The sequence below is a fragment of the Hemicordylus capensis genome, chromosome 4 (genome assembly GCF_027244095.1).
Source record: "Hemicordylus capensis ecotype Gifberg chromosome 4, rHemCap1.1.pri, whole genome shotgun sequence".
Classification (NCBI taxonomy): Eukaryota; Metazoa; Chordata; class Lepidosauria; order Squamata; family Cordylidae; genus Hemicordylus; species Hemicordylus capensis.
Genome location: NC_069660.1, coordinates 3,815,991 through 3,832,647, shown reverse-complemented (window position 1 = coordinate 3,832,647; position 16,657 = coordinate 3,815,991). Strand labels below are relative to the sequence as shown.

General features: G+C 49.9%; 1 protein-coding gene across 2 annotated transcripts in view; it reads left to right on the top strand.

Annotated features, from left to right (window-relative positions):
- The window catches only part of EFCAB8 (EF-hand calcium binding domain 8), a 55,035-nt gene extending 41,618 nt beyond the window's left edge, over nt 1-13,417 (top strand). For both annotated transcript variants that reach the window (XM_053242955.1, XM_053242956.1), the window contains exons 21-27: nt 1,104-1,325; nt 3,700-3,861; nt 6,856-7,024; nt 8,994-9,126; nt 9,680-9,884; nt 11,080-11,178; nt 12,975-13,417. In XM_053242955.1, the coding sequence (XP_053098930.1) occupies nt 1,104-1,325; nt 3,700-3,861; nt 6,856-7,024; nt 8,994-9,126; nt 9,680-9,884; nt 11,080-11,178; nt 12,975-13,181 (1,197 nt within the window). In that variant the 3' untranslated portion in view covers nt 13,182-13,417. The remainder of the gene's footprint in view (nt 1-1,103; nt 1,326-3,699; nt 3,862-6,855; nt 7,025-8,993; nt 9,127-9,679; nt 9,885-11,079; nt 11,179-12,974) is intronic.
- The last annotated feature ends 3,240 nt before the right edge of the window (nt 13,418-16,657 follow it).

Sequence of the window (16,657 nt, the reverse complement as noted above, 5' to 3'; positions counted from 1 at the left end):
ATACAAATGCAACATTCTTGATCCCCACTTCAGACAGACACCTATTTCACAATCCAGAAAGTGCAAAAAAAAGGGGGAAAGAAAAAGGCTCTGTTCCCTCTTCAGATGCACAGCAGGGGCGTAACTACTATTAGGCAAGGGGAGCCGGCTGCCTTGGGGCCCCCATGCCTCGAGAGCCCCCCCAGAGGCAAGTCACATGACTATATATTGTGAAGTAAGTGTGTGTGTGTGTGTGTGTGTGTGTGTGTGTGTGTGTGTATCAGCGAGGGGCCCATTTTAAAATTTTGTCTCTGGGCCCACTCCAGCCTTGTTACGCCCCTGATGCACAGTGCTGTATGTGAGTACAGCATGTAAAACAGGGCTGGAAGTCCTGCTCTGACCTTGTCAGGGGCCCACTCCAGGGTTAAAGTGCCATTGGTCTGAAGAAGTGAACACCGCACCCATGATGGCGGGCGCTTCTGTGATTGGAAGTGAAACTCCTTTTTCCTCCTGCACACCCTGGGACTAGCATCTGTGATGGCATTCCAACTGGAGAATACAAATCTGATGAATATTTCTATACCACTTTTCAACCAAAATTCCAAAAATGGTTTACAAAGGTAGAGGTGTGTGTGTGTATCTATATCTATATCTATATTTATATCTATGTGGCTCATGAGAGAGACACCAGCCACAGCCAATGGAGGGATGCTGTGCTGAGGATAGATAGGGCCAATTGCTCTCCCCCTGCGAAATAGAAGAGAACCACCCTTTTAAAAAGGTGCCTCTTTGCTCAGTTAGCAAGTTACCCCATATGCCTGTCCCCCTGGGATGAGCCTCCCTCAAGCCTTCCAGTTCTGACTGCTTGGAAGTAACAGGGGTTCTCACAGAAGATTTTTGGTCATGTTACCAGCTGAATGCAAATGTTGGTTTACCCCAGGGGTTCTCAAACTTGGTCCCAGATGTTGTTGGACTACAACTTCCATCATCCTTGGACACAACGGCATATGGGAGTTGTAGTTCAAGAACACCTGGGGATCCGAGAGACCCTGGATTACCTGACCCTGTCAAGGGCAACCTTTCCAGGGCCCTGCCTTTATTCACACCCTTCTTCGCCTTTCTAGGTTATGTTCCTGAACACTCGTGAGCGAGAACCCAACACGGCCATTTTGCTGAGCAGCTCCTCAGATGGCTTCATCTATGCCTGGGCAGTCGGCAACAAAGGTGGGATGATGGGCAAGTTCCGAGGAGCCCATGGCATCTCCCGGGAAATTGTAGTCAGCACCATGTCCACGGACGAGAATGACTTGGTCCTCTTTACTGGAGATTCCCTGGGCTACATTAAGGTCAGCCTCCCCATTTTCAAATTGGATTGATGCTTCCCCTGGAGGTGCTGGGCGTGTCGTTCTGTGCAGGGTCGGAATGGATGTAGCGTTTCCTCCTCAGTTTGCTTGCAGAGAAATGGAACTGTGAATGAGTGAAAAGTTGACCATATGTGAAGTCACCCCAAAGTGCCCAGTCTCCACCGGTGGAGGATGACATCCTGGGTGGTTTACCTCCTCTGTCAGTTGCTCCAACAGGCAGGATCTTTGTCCCAGTTGGCAGGAGGAGTAGCCACCCTCTTCCAACAGGCTAGAATTCAGCAGTGGCTTCTCTATCAGCTTCCACTGCTTTTGGATTTCAGCATGGCAAAATGTTTTCTTCCCTTCCTAACATAGATAGTCAGCAGACCTATAAGTGTTAATGCAAAGATATGGGTTTGCTAGTCAGCTACTATGGCTACTAGTCAGAGGGATGTGGGCCACCTCCAGCATCAAGGGCAGGGTGCCTCTGAGTACCAGTTGCAGGGGAGTAATGGCAGGAGAGAGGGCACGCCCTCAATTCCTGTCTGTGGCTTCCAGCGGCATCTGGTGGGCCACTGTGTGAAACAGGATGCTGAACTAGATGGGCCTCTTTGCACCTGATCCAGCAGGGCTGTTCTTATGTTCTTAGGCACAGTGCTGTGGAAATAACATGAGGTGCATCATCAGTATGTGGCCAGAGCATCAAAACACACTATGAGTGAGAGTGGGGGGATCTCTGAAAGACAATGCAAGCGTCTGGAGTGGACGTAGGAGCCTGTGGGAAACTACTGTGAATGCCTTAAAAAGCCTGCAGTAAAATCTGGTCTGGAAAAGCCCCAGGAATGCTACATACGGGGCAAGTTCCACAGATGATTGGGGCGGGTGGGTGGACAGACTGATTTGGCCCAGAATCTTTAATAGGGTTGGAATATAAAAAAACAGGGATATGCACAGAAAAATTGTAGGATCTTATTTGATGCAATCAAGAATTATACTACCCAGATCAAATTGTTTGATTCATTGGTATCGGGTTGATTTATCGGCTCATAGGAAAGAATGGCCTATAGGAAATAATGGGAAATAACTTAAATGTCTATAAAAATATTATTTTAAGTCAGAATGGGATGAAACTTGCAGGCTTGGTGGTGGACCTTTCTTAGAGTGGATGGTAGGCCATTTTTAGGGCTCGATACCACCCTCATTTCATATAGAAGTGCCAGGGTTTCTGAGGAGCAGGCAAACATACCCCCTTTCACACTCCTGCTTTGCTAGATCATCACTTTGCTTGGATGCTTGGAGGCAAACCCTGCCTGTGAGGACTTTGGCCCCGAAAGTGCAGCTTGATATCTGGCAGGGTGCATAAAAATATTTAAAACATTTTTTAAAAAAGATATGTGGCAGAGTGCCTGAGAAGAGAGCAGGCAGGGCAATGGAGGAGTGTGGTTCTGGAGAAGCAGCAGTTGTGCCAAGAGCACAGATACAGAAGCACCCCATATATACAGTTCGATGTCCCTCCCTTCAGGCACTGTGATTGCAAGGGAGATGAACCAATTGCAGCATACTTTGAGCAACTGCTGTCCTGAAGAGGCATGGATTTGAACCAGGGTTGTCAGTTACATAACTGTTCTGTCGTCGTCCCCACCCCACCATTTCCTATATGTGGCGCATCACCAGATTCAATAACAAGCACATTTGGGGACATCAGCAACAGAGAGAAGCAGCATGAGAACAGCCATCCAATCATTAGATAGAGTTTGATACAGCCTGATACGATACAGAAAAGATTGTATCGGGCAATGACAATAGCAAGTTTGCATTGAAACGGATATGATGAAAACATTGTGATAGCGACTGTATCAAACTGAATCAGATTATTGTTCTGACTTGATGCACAGCCCTATCAAATAGTCTAGCAGTCACACGTTCTTAACTTCTGAATCCAGCCCACCCATCTGAGGGTAAACCGGGCTTGACAAATTCCAGAGGCCCTGCTGCTACTGTATCGGGCATCAGTGATATAGGAAGATGCTGAAAGGTATCATCTCGTACTGCGCAGCGGGAGATGGCAATGGTCAACCCCTCCTGTAGTCTACCAAAGGAAACCACGGGGCTCTGTGGGCACCAGGAGTCGAAATCGACTTGACGGCACACTTTACCTTTACCTTACTGAGTTTGGATGTGGTAAGGGAACACTTAAAAAGCTCAGTGTGAGTGCCAAGTGTTAATATTAGTAACAAGCATTAATTCTTGAAAGGCAGTGAGAACTGGGAGGTGCTTTGACTGATCCTCCTGCTTTCTGGGAAAACACAAAGTGGCAAATGCCTCAGCTGAATCCAAGACAAGTTACTATGAGCATCATTTCTCCCTCACTCTCTAGATCTGGGACATCATGAATTACTGCAGACCGGTCGAGGCAAAAGACTCTGTGACAGAAATGACCATCGACCCTTCTCCTGCATCGCAGAACTATTTTTGTGACTTAATCCCTGCTTACTGCAGATTTCCTGCAAGATTCGAGACATGTGGAGTAACTGAGAATGTTAGTAGCATTGTAGACACTTCACCCTGAAATCGCTATGGGTTCAGATGTCCCTCATGGGTCAGAGTTACTTTCAGAGGATTCCAGAAGGGGCTAATGGAGGAGGAAGTGCACTGAATGACATCTGGGCACTTAAGAACGTAGGAAGCTGCCATATACCGAGTCAGTATATACCGACAATATCTAGCTCAATATTGTCTACCCAGACAGGCAGCAGCCTCTCTCAGGCCTATCTCGGAGATGCTGCCAGGGAGGGAACCTGGAACCTTCTGCTCTTCCCAGAGCGGCTCCATCCCCTGAGGGGAATCTCTTCCAGTGTTCAGACTGCTAGTCTCCCATTCAAATGCAACCAGGGCAGACCCTCCTTAGCTAAGGGGACCAGCCCAGCCCTCCCCTCCTAATTCTTTCAGAATTCATAGTATTTCTGAAGAGGTCAAAGCACTTCCCACAAATTCGTCTTTAAAAGATGGCCACATGTTCCAGCATGCATTCCTCTTGGACCAGAGCAGATCTCTTTGTGTATATTTTGGGCATGCGTAGCCCTAGAGCCATCTGCTTTGGCATGCCGGACTCAAAGAAAGGTGGCAGAGGAGTGCGCCAGTCAGCTCTGCCTCCATGCCAACATGCCTTCTGGCATCCCTGGGCTCTGTGCTTGTCTGTCTGTGGAGGGCAGTGCTGAGCCCGCCCAGGGCAATCCCTCTGTGTGACTTAGAACCCCAGAACGCCCTGGGTCCTAACCTGTGCAGAGTGGGAGAGTTCCCAGGTTTAGCACTGCCTTCCTTAGGCAAGTGCTGAACCTGGAAAGAGCAGGGGGTTTGGCCATGGAATGGGTTGGCACTGAGGAGTGGGATTAGTTGGTGCATGCCCCTCTCCCCCTGCCCCCTGGTACAGCAGCATTCCTGTTTACAAAATGCCTGTGCAAATAGTCCTTGTGTGTTGGTGCAGAATAGGCACAGATGGGACTGTAAGTGATACAGATATCGTAGAACTAAATCCCATTGTCCTAGGACGGGACAAGATATTGTTTGAGAGCACCGCCTACTTGGCCAGGGGTATGTTAACTCAGATATAACTTTCTGCCAGCAAAGAATTCACTTCCTCCTGTCCCACAGCAGCAGGGGTCTGTCTGTGCTCTTGGATGTTGAGACCCAGGAGAGTTGGTAGAGACAGGGGTGTGATCCAGAACAGGCTAGGTTGAATTCCAAGAGAAGAAAGAGCAGGGTTTGAGGTCAAGTCTTGCAAGGGTTACAATCTAAGGTAGCATCTGGGAAAATTGGAGCAAGAGCTAGGCAGGGTCTTCACAGTACTGACCAGTTGTGCAGACTGAGGAATGACTTCTGGTGCTCAGTATGTATTGGGCCTGGTGTGCTGGGATGGGCCCTTTGGGTCAGCTGACCGGTGTTGCAACCTAGACGGCACCACTGCAGTCTTCCAGGTTGTTATCAAGACATGGTGTGGGTAGTCTCTCACAACACTAGAACCAGGGGTCACCCCCTGAAACGGAAGGCTGGGGGTTTCAGGACAAAAACGAAGTACTTTTACTTTTAAAAATAGAACTTGGTCACTGGTTTGTTGTAGACATGCCAGGTTTGTACCTGGTGTCTTCAGCCCATCTTCAGGCACTTGGTGTGGTCTTGAAGGCTCTGGGCTGGAAAGCTCACCCAGGTCCTGTGTACAATTGAGCTCCCTTGCCCCAAGCCCACAGTGCAGCACCGATTGTGTAAGTTCCTCAGAAACAAATGTGTGTCTGAAGCCCATAACAACCTGCTTATTTGTACTAGTGCAGGCAGGTAGAGCCTATACCTAGTTTCTGCATTCGTTTAACATGGTACAACCACCAGGAGATGGCTTTTCAGATTAGTTCTGCACAGTTCAAGTTATGTTGGAATGCACCGTCATGTGATGAACAGTGGTATTTACTTTAAAAGGGAAGAATTTTCAGTGGGTTTTGCTAATGCAATATACACCTTCTTTCATCATCTGGGGTGCCCTTATACAAAATATTCACTTTGCAAAACTTGATTTGAAAATGTAAGTTGCTACTTCTTCTCCACTGGGCATTCAGATGACATTGTTGGCCATTGTGTAATTTTGCAGCTCCATCTGCTGGCCATTTGCTGCCAACGCGTGATAAGAATCAAGAGTTTTCTAGTCTCACAAGACTGTTTTCATCATGGACTGGTAGGAAATGGCTGGCAAGTGGCCCTGTAAAAATGCTCCATGGCCCAGCCACATCCTCTGAATGCCCAGTGGAGAAGTGGGGGGAACTCCCGCTTTGAAACAGAGTATTTTTCCACCTGGAAACAGCCATCATTAGCAACACTGAGTGGTGACTTTAGTTAAAAGATTTCTTATCAATAGAATTGATTTATGTATTTATATCTTGCCCCACAACCCACTGGCCCTAGACAGGACCTTCTCACTGGTGGTGTCTGGCTGCTAAGTCCCCCTCCCCCTTGGAGATCTGCCTGGCAGTGGCAGAGCAAGGCATATTTAAGAATAACTCTCCAAGTATTTTGAATGGTTTTGTTACATGATACCTGGTTGGTTTTGTCCTGAATATCCCATAGTTTTGATGTTGTTCTACGTCTGTAGAGCATATTGTTTGAGAGCACCGTCTACTTGGCCAGGGCTATGATAAATCAACATGTGCACTTGATTGTTGTTTTGGTTCCTTTCTGCATAATCTGTTCTGCTTAGTTGTTACTCTCTTTGGGAGCTTCTCTTCATGTTTGAAAGCAGCTCTAGAGACTCAACATAAATGAAGAAAATTGATCATAACGGGGCGGGGGCGGGGCGGTTGCTGCTGCTGCTGCTGCTGGGGTGGTGCTTGCAGCTCCCCACACCTGCTGTTTTAGGAAGTCTGGTGCTTGCTCCTGGCAGCACTGCATCCCTTATGGGACCCCAAGTCATGGCTCTGGTCTCTGTGAATGATGCTGCAGGGCACGTCCACAACCTTTGGAAAGCAGTATGATGCTCTCGTCTGTCTGTCAGGTCCTGCAGGACTGGGTCACCAGCTTGGTCCCCCCACCCTGCCTGAACTCTTGGAAGGGGCACTTGAAGAAAGTGGTCAGCATCAAATACGTGGAAAAGTTCCGAGTGATTCTCACTTCCAGCCACGATTGCACCATCAAGCTCTGGATGATTTCAGGGCAGTACATAGGTAATGCATCTCTTCTGAGTTCTACGTAGCAACACTGTAGAGGGTGGTTTGGGGCATGTTGTCAGTGTGCTGTGACTTTAGGAACATAGGAGGCTGCCTTGTACTAAATCATATCTTAGTTCATCGAGCTCAGTATTGTCTACACCAGACCTGCTCAACTTAGCCCCCACGCCAGCTGTTTTTGGACTACAGCTCCCATCATCCCCAGCAGGCACAGTGGCCAATAGCCAGGGATTATGGGAGTTGTAGGCCAATATCTGCAGGAGGGCCGAAGTTGAGCAGGCCTGGTCTACACAGACTGGCAGTGGCATCTCCAGGGTTGCAGGAGTCGCTCTCAGCCCTATCTGGAGATGCTGCCAGGGAGGGAACCTGGAAGCATCTACATGCAAGCAGGCAGGGGCTCTTCTACTGAGCGATGGCCCCATCCTCTAAGGGGAGTGTTTTAAAGTGCTCACTCATGTAGTCTCCCATTCAAATTCAAACCACAGTAGACCCTGCTTAGCAAAGAGGACTATGCATGCTTGTTACCACAAGACCAGCTCTCCTCCCATGAGTGGGAAAGTGCCGAGACCTAGCAAACCCAGATCCCCAAACTGGAGCTGCACTGATGTACCCTTAGTTGGTGACTCCGGGAGTGCAGGATTTGCTTTCTTGTGGCTCGGCTTTGACTTTCCTTCCTTGGTCTCTTTTTATGCCTCTCTCTGTTGGGGTCTGTCACTGCAGATGAGCTCCAGTCCAGTCAGTGAAGCTGTGCCTCCCCCCACCCACGCCATCTAAAATTCTCCACCCCGCAAATCTCAGGGGCAAGGCTGTCTGCATTCTGCACCAAGAAAAGCTCACATCCTCAGACAGGCCTGGGCCAAGCAGACATGTACTCTTTGAAATAATGTGACTCTAAATCTGATTTGCTCGCGGCCCCGAGTGCTGCTTTGGTGGTTGAACGGCAGGAGTACAATCTCCTTATACACATAAATTACGGGTGTTCCCTTAGCTTGCAGACTGTATTCTGCCAGCTGGGAGATGAGGTGGGGCTGGCAGTGGAGGGCATGGAAGCATGTTGGTGTCGAAGGGCTGGCTTCGGGAAGGGCTGCTCAGGCCCCATCTCCTTTCAGAGTCATCCCTGTATACTTCATGGTCCATCTGGTGGCCTTCCAGGGTAGAAGCTGATAGTTTTTATGGCCGGGATCCTCAGAGTTCTGAATCCACAGCCAGTATCAAATTCAGTTACTTTCCTGGCGTTGCTTGTGTCAAATCGTGGAATGCTTCTGCTAACATGTCGCTTTTCAACAAAAGTGCCCCAAGCAGTTTACATAGGAAAAATAAATAATAAATGAGATGGTTCCTTGAGGGATCACAGTCTAAAAGGAAATACAAGGTAGACACCACCAGCAAGTGACCGGAGGGGTGCTGTGCTGGGGTTGGAGGGGGCAGTTGCTTACCCACCCTCCCGGGCCTTTCGCCAGATGGCAGTTTTACTTTGCTTCACTGTGGGAAGGGCAGGTGTGCGTCCAGATTTATGTCAGAGACTCTGTGAGCTATTGGGGAACACTCCGTACACAATTTGGGTTTTTCATTACTCATTGGAGCATAACCTGATTGATGTCCGGGGCAAAAAAATTCCACTTTTTGCGTAGGTTTTTTTTGGCAATTCAAAATATCCGATATGCCCCGTAACTCCCAGTACTTCACCCCTCTTAATCCCGGCGTAAAGCCTGCTGTCTGGGAAAGGCCCAACTAAATGTCAGTGAATCGCCACTTTAAAAAGGTGCCTCTTTGCTCTGTTGGCAGGAACATCCACAATGCCTGCTCAGAGTCATGGGAGGGATTTGGGTTGAAATGAGGGTGCTCAGGATCACTCTAGGCTGCCCAGGGCTGATCCCAACGCGGGAAGTCTCAGCAGATGGTAGTGACCATGCAGCAGCTCTGCTCTTCCAGCTCCCACAAGATCTGGCCTTGGTTTGACTCGCAGGGACGTTTGGGCAGATGCTCTGGAAGCTGGACGTGCAGCCGATGGTCGCGATGGAAGTGTCGGAGGAGATCCGCCGCGTGGCCTCCCTACACACCCTCCAGGTCCTGAATGGAGGCCGACAGCCCCACTGGGAGTGAGTAAATGGAAGGGTCCCGCAAGCCGCTTCTGGGTGTGGTGGCTGGTGCGTCATACATGCCTTCAGTTGGCTGGTGGTGGGGGCAGGGGCCAGTTGCTCCCCCCTTTCAGAAACAGCAAGGAAGCAGTTGGGAAGCGTCTTTGCAGGAAATGGTGCAGGGTGTGCTGACATTTCAGGTCGGAGAAGCATAAACTGTGGATGGCAGCAGGGATGCAGCTAGGGGAGAGGGGACCTGTGTTCACCCCTCTCTCCGGTGGCCCCTCAGAGGAAGGGAGATAATGAAGAAAATAGGGAGGGGTCGCGCTGGGGGCCCCAGGTCCTTTGAACCCTTTCACTCAGCTACACCCCTGGATGGCAGTCATGCATAGCAGGAGCTGAAGTGGGGGAAGATTCCTAAGGGGTGATCTTCAACCTGCTTTCAATGCATGTGGGAGCTTGGCCTTTTGAGTTCCCTAGCCCTGCTTTCCCTGAAAGGTCAGCTGGAAGGTGCTGACCTTGTCTGGGCTAATTGCCACCCTCTCTCTGCCACCCCTCCCACTGTTGCACCCAGGAGCACCCGCAGCATCGTCCAAACGCTGAGCCAGCAGAGGAGGCAGCAGTCCATGCTGATGGACTTCCTGCACGTGAAGTCGGGCCTCAGCGCTGATGCAGCCAGCAGGATGCAGGACATGATCCATAAAGAGACACGGATGGCCACTTACACAGAGGACCAAGTTGAGACTTCCTTCCGCAAGTGGGAGGAGTTTGGGAAGCAGGTGAGGAGGAGGAGGAGGAGGAGGAGGAAGAGGAGGAGGGCTTGTGGTGCCTTGGAGGGGTGAATGACACCACTCTTCTAAGCAGTTTGACACCACTATTCTACCTAAAAGAGCAGCCAAACAAACACAGATCTTATGTAAGACAACTACAAAAGGAAACAGATACCACATTTACCCGAATACAAGATGAATCTGAATTTAAGAGGAGCTGCTTTAAAAATGGCGGTTAAATACAGGTTATACCTATCTCTGCCCCAAAGGACGAGGGCTCTGAATTTAAGACGGCCCTCTGATTTTGAACATCCAAGAACTTGGTGGCGGCCGGCGGGGGGTGAGGGGGGAGGACCAGGGCGGGACAGGGAGGGGAAGCAAGCAAAAGCTGCAGGTGAGCAGGTGTGATTGCTGCTGCTTTCTTATGGTCAGGGATCAGGAGAGTTAAAGCCCATTTGCTTTAATGATGAAGAGGATTTATAATTTCACAAAAGCAAAACAAAAGTTGATGCTTTCCAAGAAACACATAGTTCCAGGAGCGGCTTGTCCTAATGAAGCGTGCAGGGCTGTCCTTAGGGCAGGACAGCCCTGAAAGGAGAGAGGGGTGTGTGTGTGTGTACGAGTACCAAAGGAGGCACAGCTGCCTCTGCTTCCCAGAGCTCCATTTGCTCCTCTTCCTCCTGCCCTGTGGGGCATGCAGGCTGGCCATTTGTCAGGTGGAGCTGTGTGATTAACTGTACAGCTCTATCTGATGAATGGCCAGCCTGCAGGCCGCTCAACTCTCCTTAATGCCAGGGCAGGAGATGGAGGAGCAAACGGAGCTCTGGGAAGCAGAGTGCCTTCCTGTGCCTCCTTGGGCACCCACACAGCTCATGAGGATGAACCGCTCCTGCACAGTTCATCTCACAGGTGATTCTCCGTCAGCCTGGGCCCCTTTGTCCTCGTTTCTCCCTTGACAGTTATCTCTGTTGCTTCTGCAGCACACACCTGTCGAACTGCACCTGTTGAACTGTTTTGAGAAAGGGAGGCGGCATCGCATGGGGGTTCTCTGTGAGAGTCCCAAGCATAAGGGGCAAGGAATGGAGAAAGGGCAGAGTCATTCAGGGCAGCAGGGGGCCTTCAGATGGCTCACTGGGCCCTAGAGCTGAAGGAGCGGAGGCCCCCCTGAGTGACCTTTCTCTGCTTTCTGTTTCAACGAGCACAGAAGAGTGACATCCTGGGCTTTGCCTACAAGCAGAAGATGCGGCGCCCGCTGTTGAAGCAGCTCCCTGAGGTGAAGGCCTGTGTGGCCAATAAGGAGCTGGTAAGCGAGTGCTAGCCACCTAATGGCACAGCAGGGAAATGCTTGACTAACAAGCAGAAGGTTGCCGGTTCGAATCCCCGCTGGTGCTATATTGGGCAGCAGTGATCTAGGAAGATGCTGAAAGGCATCATAATCTCATACTGTGCTGGAGGAGGCCATGGGAAACCTCTCCTGTATTCTACCAAAGAAAACCACCGGGCTCTGTGGGCGCCAGGAGTCGACACCGACTCGACGGCACCACTTTACTTTTACCTTTAAGCTAGCGCTGCTGCCCTGCCAAGCAATGGCAGCTCAAAGGCCCGGTGAGGTTCTAAACTTTCTTTCTTTATAGCCAAATGGAGCTATTTAGCTATTTAGAAAAGGAAAGGAAAAATGGAAGATCGCTCATGGAACAGCAACTGTCACGGGGCAATTCAGACGGGCTATTCAAGGGGCAATTACTCAATAACTGAGATGCTCTACAGTCTTTTGCAAGCATGGAGTAGACTAGCTGTGCCCAAGGCTCACACCACAGGGCAGCATGCAGGGCTGGGGATGTGATTTTCTATTCTCTCCCTTCTCCGTAAAAGCCCAGTTTGCTTGTAGAAATATGTCCTGAGGGCAGCACAGTGCTCAGGGATATGTGCTTAGTAGAGAAAAAAGGGCTTTTATGGGGGGCAAGGAGAGAAGCAAAAATGGTGTCCTCAGTCTCATTCTCCGCATGCTGTGCTGTGAACTTTGAACGCAGCTGGTCTACCTGGGCGCTTTCCAGATTACCCGCTAGAACTGTGGGAAAATGTTTTGGCTTGGTAGGATCGAACTGAAAACGATCCCCAGAATCTACAGTGGAAAATAGAGCTACTTTTTTGCAATGGGCATACAACGTTAGAGGATTAAATCGCAGTGATAACATTCAAATAAGCCATCCGAAATGTGAACAGCACCCTGCGTAGGGACTGCGGTGGCACCACACAGGAAGTATGGAAGCACACTTAGCAGATACATTGCAGGGGTTAATCTGGAAAGCGCCCTGCTCCATGCGAGGGGGAACTCCGACTCTGTCCTCCTGAGGCTGCAGAGGAGGTCAGCCAGTGAGTTCCCAACCAGGAGCAACAGGAACCCCAGCATGCAAAGCTGGAGGCGCTGCCACTCAGCTCTGGCCTCTCCTCAAATTATGTTTCCATTATTTTAATATCTTCTAATTTCTGATATAATAATCTTTCCAAGTAGAAGCCAATATTTCTAATGGTTTAATTGATAGAAATCCGTTCTTTCTTGCTGGCTTCATTAGACTTATTTAAGAATGCCTTAGGGATGGATGGCTCACTCTAACCCCATTCAGACATTATGTTCAACACTCGTTCGAGTGTACAGATCTTTATGCAGGTACCATGTTATGTTGAACACTGCATCTGAAGGACCTGTACCAGCAGGGTTCATTTTTTCAAAAAGGACCCAGGTACAGTTGTTCACACAAAAATATGTGTTTTGTGCAGACATTGGTGTGCTCACACAATATGATGTCTGAGAGCTAGTTTGGCCGAGCATCCACTGGCTCACGTGTGGAGGGCAGGATGCAGCAAGAACGTGCCCACCCTGACAGCACTAAAGGATGTCCCAAGATCAGAATGATTCACGCTCAGACCCAGTGTTCCTTCTAACAGGGATCCCCAGACGTTGTTGACTACAACTCCCAGAATCCCCAAGCAAAAGCCATTGCAGCTGGGGATTCTGGGAGTTGTAGTCAACAACTGCGGATCCCTGTGAGAGGGGACACTGCGGTCAAGCCTAAAGTTTTTTGTGTGTGTTGCTTGCAGGCCCGGATCTACCACTGTATCCAGTACACCGAGCTCCAAGGGCTGCCTACTACTGAGGTCCCCGAAACCGTGATAGAGCAGCAACAACGATACCAGGCCCTGGAAGCACAGCGGTTTGTCAAGAGGGGCAAGTGGTCTGCAGTCACTGGCTTCCTCATGAAGCCCACCCTCAAGACCCTCTTGACGCGCAAGCGCACCAAGGAATGACTTTGCCAAGGGGGAGCCCCTTGCCACGCCTGCAGCAGCCAAGACCCATGACCTGCGAGAGGGGCAGAGGACTTCTAATCAGAAGGGGGACGCTCAAAAACCATTCAAGTCCCAGTCTTCATTTTCTAGATTGTGGAAAGAAATCTTCAGGCTGTGGGTTCATTTTCCAGACCTCGGCACTGGTATTTGAAAAAGAGAAGTGTCTAATGCTTGAAAATAAATATAGTTGTCAAGAATGTGTTGCTTGGGGTTATTCCTCTTTGGAGAGGGAAGTTCTTGGTCAACTGGAGGGTCAGGGCTGTTACTGTCCGATGAACGTATGAAGCTGTCAGGGTATTGATTCATCTGGGCCAGGGTGGGTCAACCTGAGGCTGTTCAACTGTGGTTGGGCTCCATAACTGTGGCCTTCCAGCAGATGCTGGACTACAACTCCCCTAATCCCCAACTATCAGCCATTGTGGCAGAGGATGGTGGGAACTGTAGTCCAAAAACATTGCTCATAATCCCTAGCTGCAGTCGGCCATTCCTGATCTAGCCAGGTACTGAGTGCTGAGAATTCTGCTAGGGATCCTTTTCTCCTTTCCCCGAACTACAATCTTGGAAAATCAGGGAAGAGGAAATGACTGGCAAATCAGTAGCTGAAGATTCTTGACATGCCTTTAGAGGGAGAAGAAGCTTGCTTTGGAATATTTGGAATATGGCAATCCGATTCCTCCCATGCAGTTCTCCTGATCTAAATGGCCCTTCCCCAAAGTTGCTATTAGTGCTGACTGGGGGGAAAAGGCAGGCATGAAAGACTGAGGGTGCTTCTCTGACTACCTGCCGGGAGGGTTAACCAGCAGCTTTACAGGGTCACTTTATACTGGGGGAAAAGCTGAGCCCCCTCCCCCAGGGCTCAATGCTGCCGGGGGGGAGGGGAAGGGGAGGCAGTAGCCTCAGTGGACCGTGTCTGACCCTTGCAAGCTTGCAAGAAGCATGAGGAGAGGAGGCTCCTGGCAAGCTCCCCACCATTCTGCAGAGGTGCACCGAGGTAATTTTGAAGCCTGGACCTCAAGGCCTTGGGAGGCCCCCCCTCACTCCAGGGGTAAGAGTGCCTCTGCCCTTCGGCATCGCTTTCCACGTTTGCACGGGTTGGCTTGGAAAGGGGCTGGCCCCCATTTGGGTCACAGGAGGAGGCAGAACCTTTGGTGCCTCACTCCGGGCATCCCTGCTGGCATGACCACCTGAAAAACAGAAGCACAAAAGGATCAGGTGCTCTGATCATGAGTCTCTCATTCAGCACTGCAGCCAGGGTGGGCCTAGATGGGCACTCCGCATCTGCCGCACTTGTCTCCTTCTCTACATTTTTATTTTTAAAAACCAGCCTTTTACACCGGTGACTTTTCAGCTTCCATCAAAGAATGAGAGGCTGTTTTCAATGCAGGGACGTTCTTGGTTTGGTGGTGGTGGGGGAACGGGACCCCACAGTAGTGACTGGTGTGCCTACCCCAAGTAGTAGGGCACTAAACTTCACCCAAGAAGACGCATCTCCCTCTGGCCCAGGATGGATTTTGCCAGAGCCCCACTGGCCTTCCGTGAGCCTACAAAACTCTGACCTGTGAGAGCCAAACGGCATGTTGTGCTAAGCACTTAGTTTGCCTCTGCAACTTTGCTTTGCTTTGCTTTGTAAAAAGAGAGGATGATTAGGAGCAGAAAAATAAAGCACCTAAGGAAAGACATGATGGATAGAGGTTTATAAAATTATGCATGGTGCAGTAAGAGTGGACAGAATTTTATTTCTCCCTCTCTCACAACCCTAGAACCAGGGGGGTCATCCCATGAAACCAAAGGCTGGGAAATTTAGGACAGACAAAAGGAACTACTTTTCCACACAGCACATAATTAACCTATGGAATTCTCTGCCGATGGGATGTGCCTAGAACCTTGGGAGTCAGGTGGTGTATGCATTAATTAAACAAAATTGTGCAGAGGGCCACTAGCTTGGATGGCTTGAAAAGGGGTTTGGACACATTTGCGGTCTATCAGCGGCTGATAATCTGGTGGTTGTGGGCTGTCTCCCACCTCAGAGGCATAATTTTATTTTATTTTTACATTTGTATCCCGCTCTTCCTCCAAGGAGCCCAGAGCAGTGTACTACATACTTGGGTTTCTTCTCACAACAACCCTGTGAAGTAGGTTAGGCTGAGAGATGTGAGAGATGCGTGACTGGCTCAGAGTCACCCAGCAAGTATAATGCCTCTCAATCCCAGTTGCAGGGGAGCCACAGCGTGGTGATTCTCTTTATTTAGCAGGGGGCGAGTAACTGGCTCTCTCCACCCCCCAGCACAGTACTTCCAGTGACTGTTGCTGGTGTGTGTCTTAGGTTTCTTTTTAGATTGTGAGCCCTTTGGGGACAGGGAGCCATCTTATTTGTTTGTTATCTCTCTTTGTAAACCGCCCTGAGCCATTTTTGGAAGGGTGGTATAGAAATTGAATAAATAACAACAACAACAACAACAACAACAACAACAACTACTACTACTACTACTACTTCCCAAAATGCCTGCCTGGAGACAGTAATGGGCTGGATGAGGGATAACAGACTAAAGTTGAATCCAAATAAGATAGAAGTGCTGATTGTGGTGGGGCCAAGATTGTGGTGGGCCACTGTGTGAAACAGGATGCTGGACTAGATAGGCCTTGGGCCTGATGCAGCAGGGCTGTTCTTATGTTCTTATTATTGGGAATTCTCTCTGGTAAGAGATACCCTTCTATTACTGCAGTGCACAGAGGCAAAACACAGCGGAGTCTGCCCAGGCATGAGTCAGTCATGTGACTTGCCTCTGGGGGCCCCCCTCAAGGCAGTGGGCCCCCAGGCAACTGTCTCCCCTTGCCCTATTATAGTTATGCCCCTGTTTAGCACCCCCTGCCCCAGCTCTCCGATCTGGAATGCCACTGACCTTCTCCGTTCTCCCCCTGGAAGAAGCTGCTTGAGGGAGTTCATCTTGATAGGCTGTTATGCTTGCCGGGCTCTGTGACAAGGCAGGTTGGACTTTGTGGTGCAGATGCCTTCCCCAAGAGGTCATGTTGGGCCACCAGGGTGCTGTCTGGCAAAGGTTTCAGCACTGATAGCTCAGAGCTAAGGATGTCACTACTTCACGTTTATAAAGAAGTCTTGGATCTTGGCAGCAAGGTGCCTCTAATGTGGCTCTGTTGCTATTCTCTCGGACACGCCTTCCTAACGTTTGGCTCCAGTCACCTCGAGTACTGGTCTATATAATGACATTTGTTCCCGTTTGGACGAGGGCTGGGCAAGGCAGCGACCAAATACCCAGCCCAGATCAAACAGCAACTGCAGGTAAGGAGGTTTGGAGACTGGGCGATAGGAGAGAACTTGGTATTAATAGAGCTGTGTTGCTGTGCAGAAGCCAAGCATGACAGGGGGCCGGAGTGGCGAAGAGACAAGCACCCTTCCTCAGGCCTTATGCGTCAAGGGG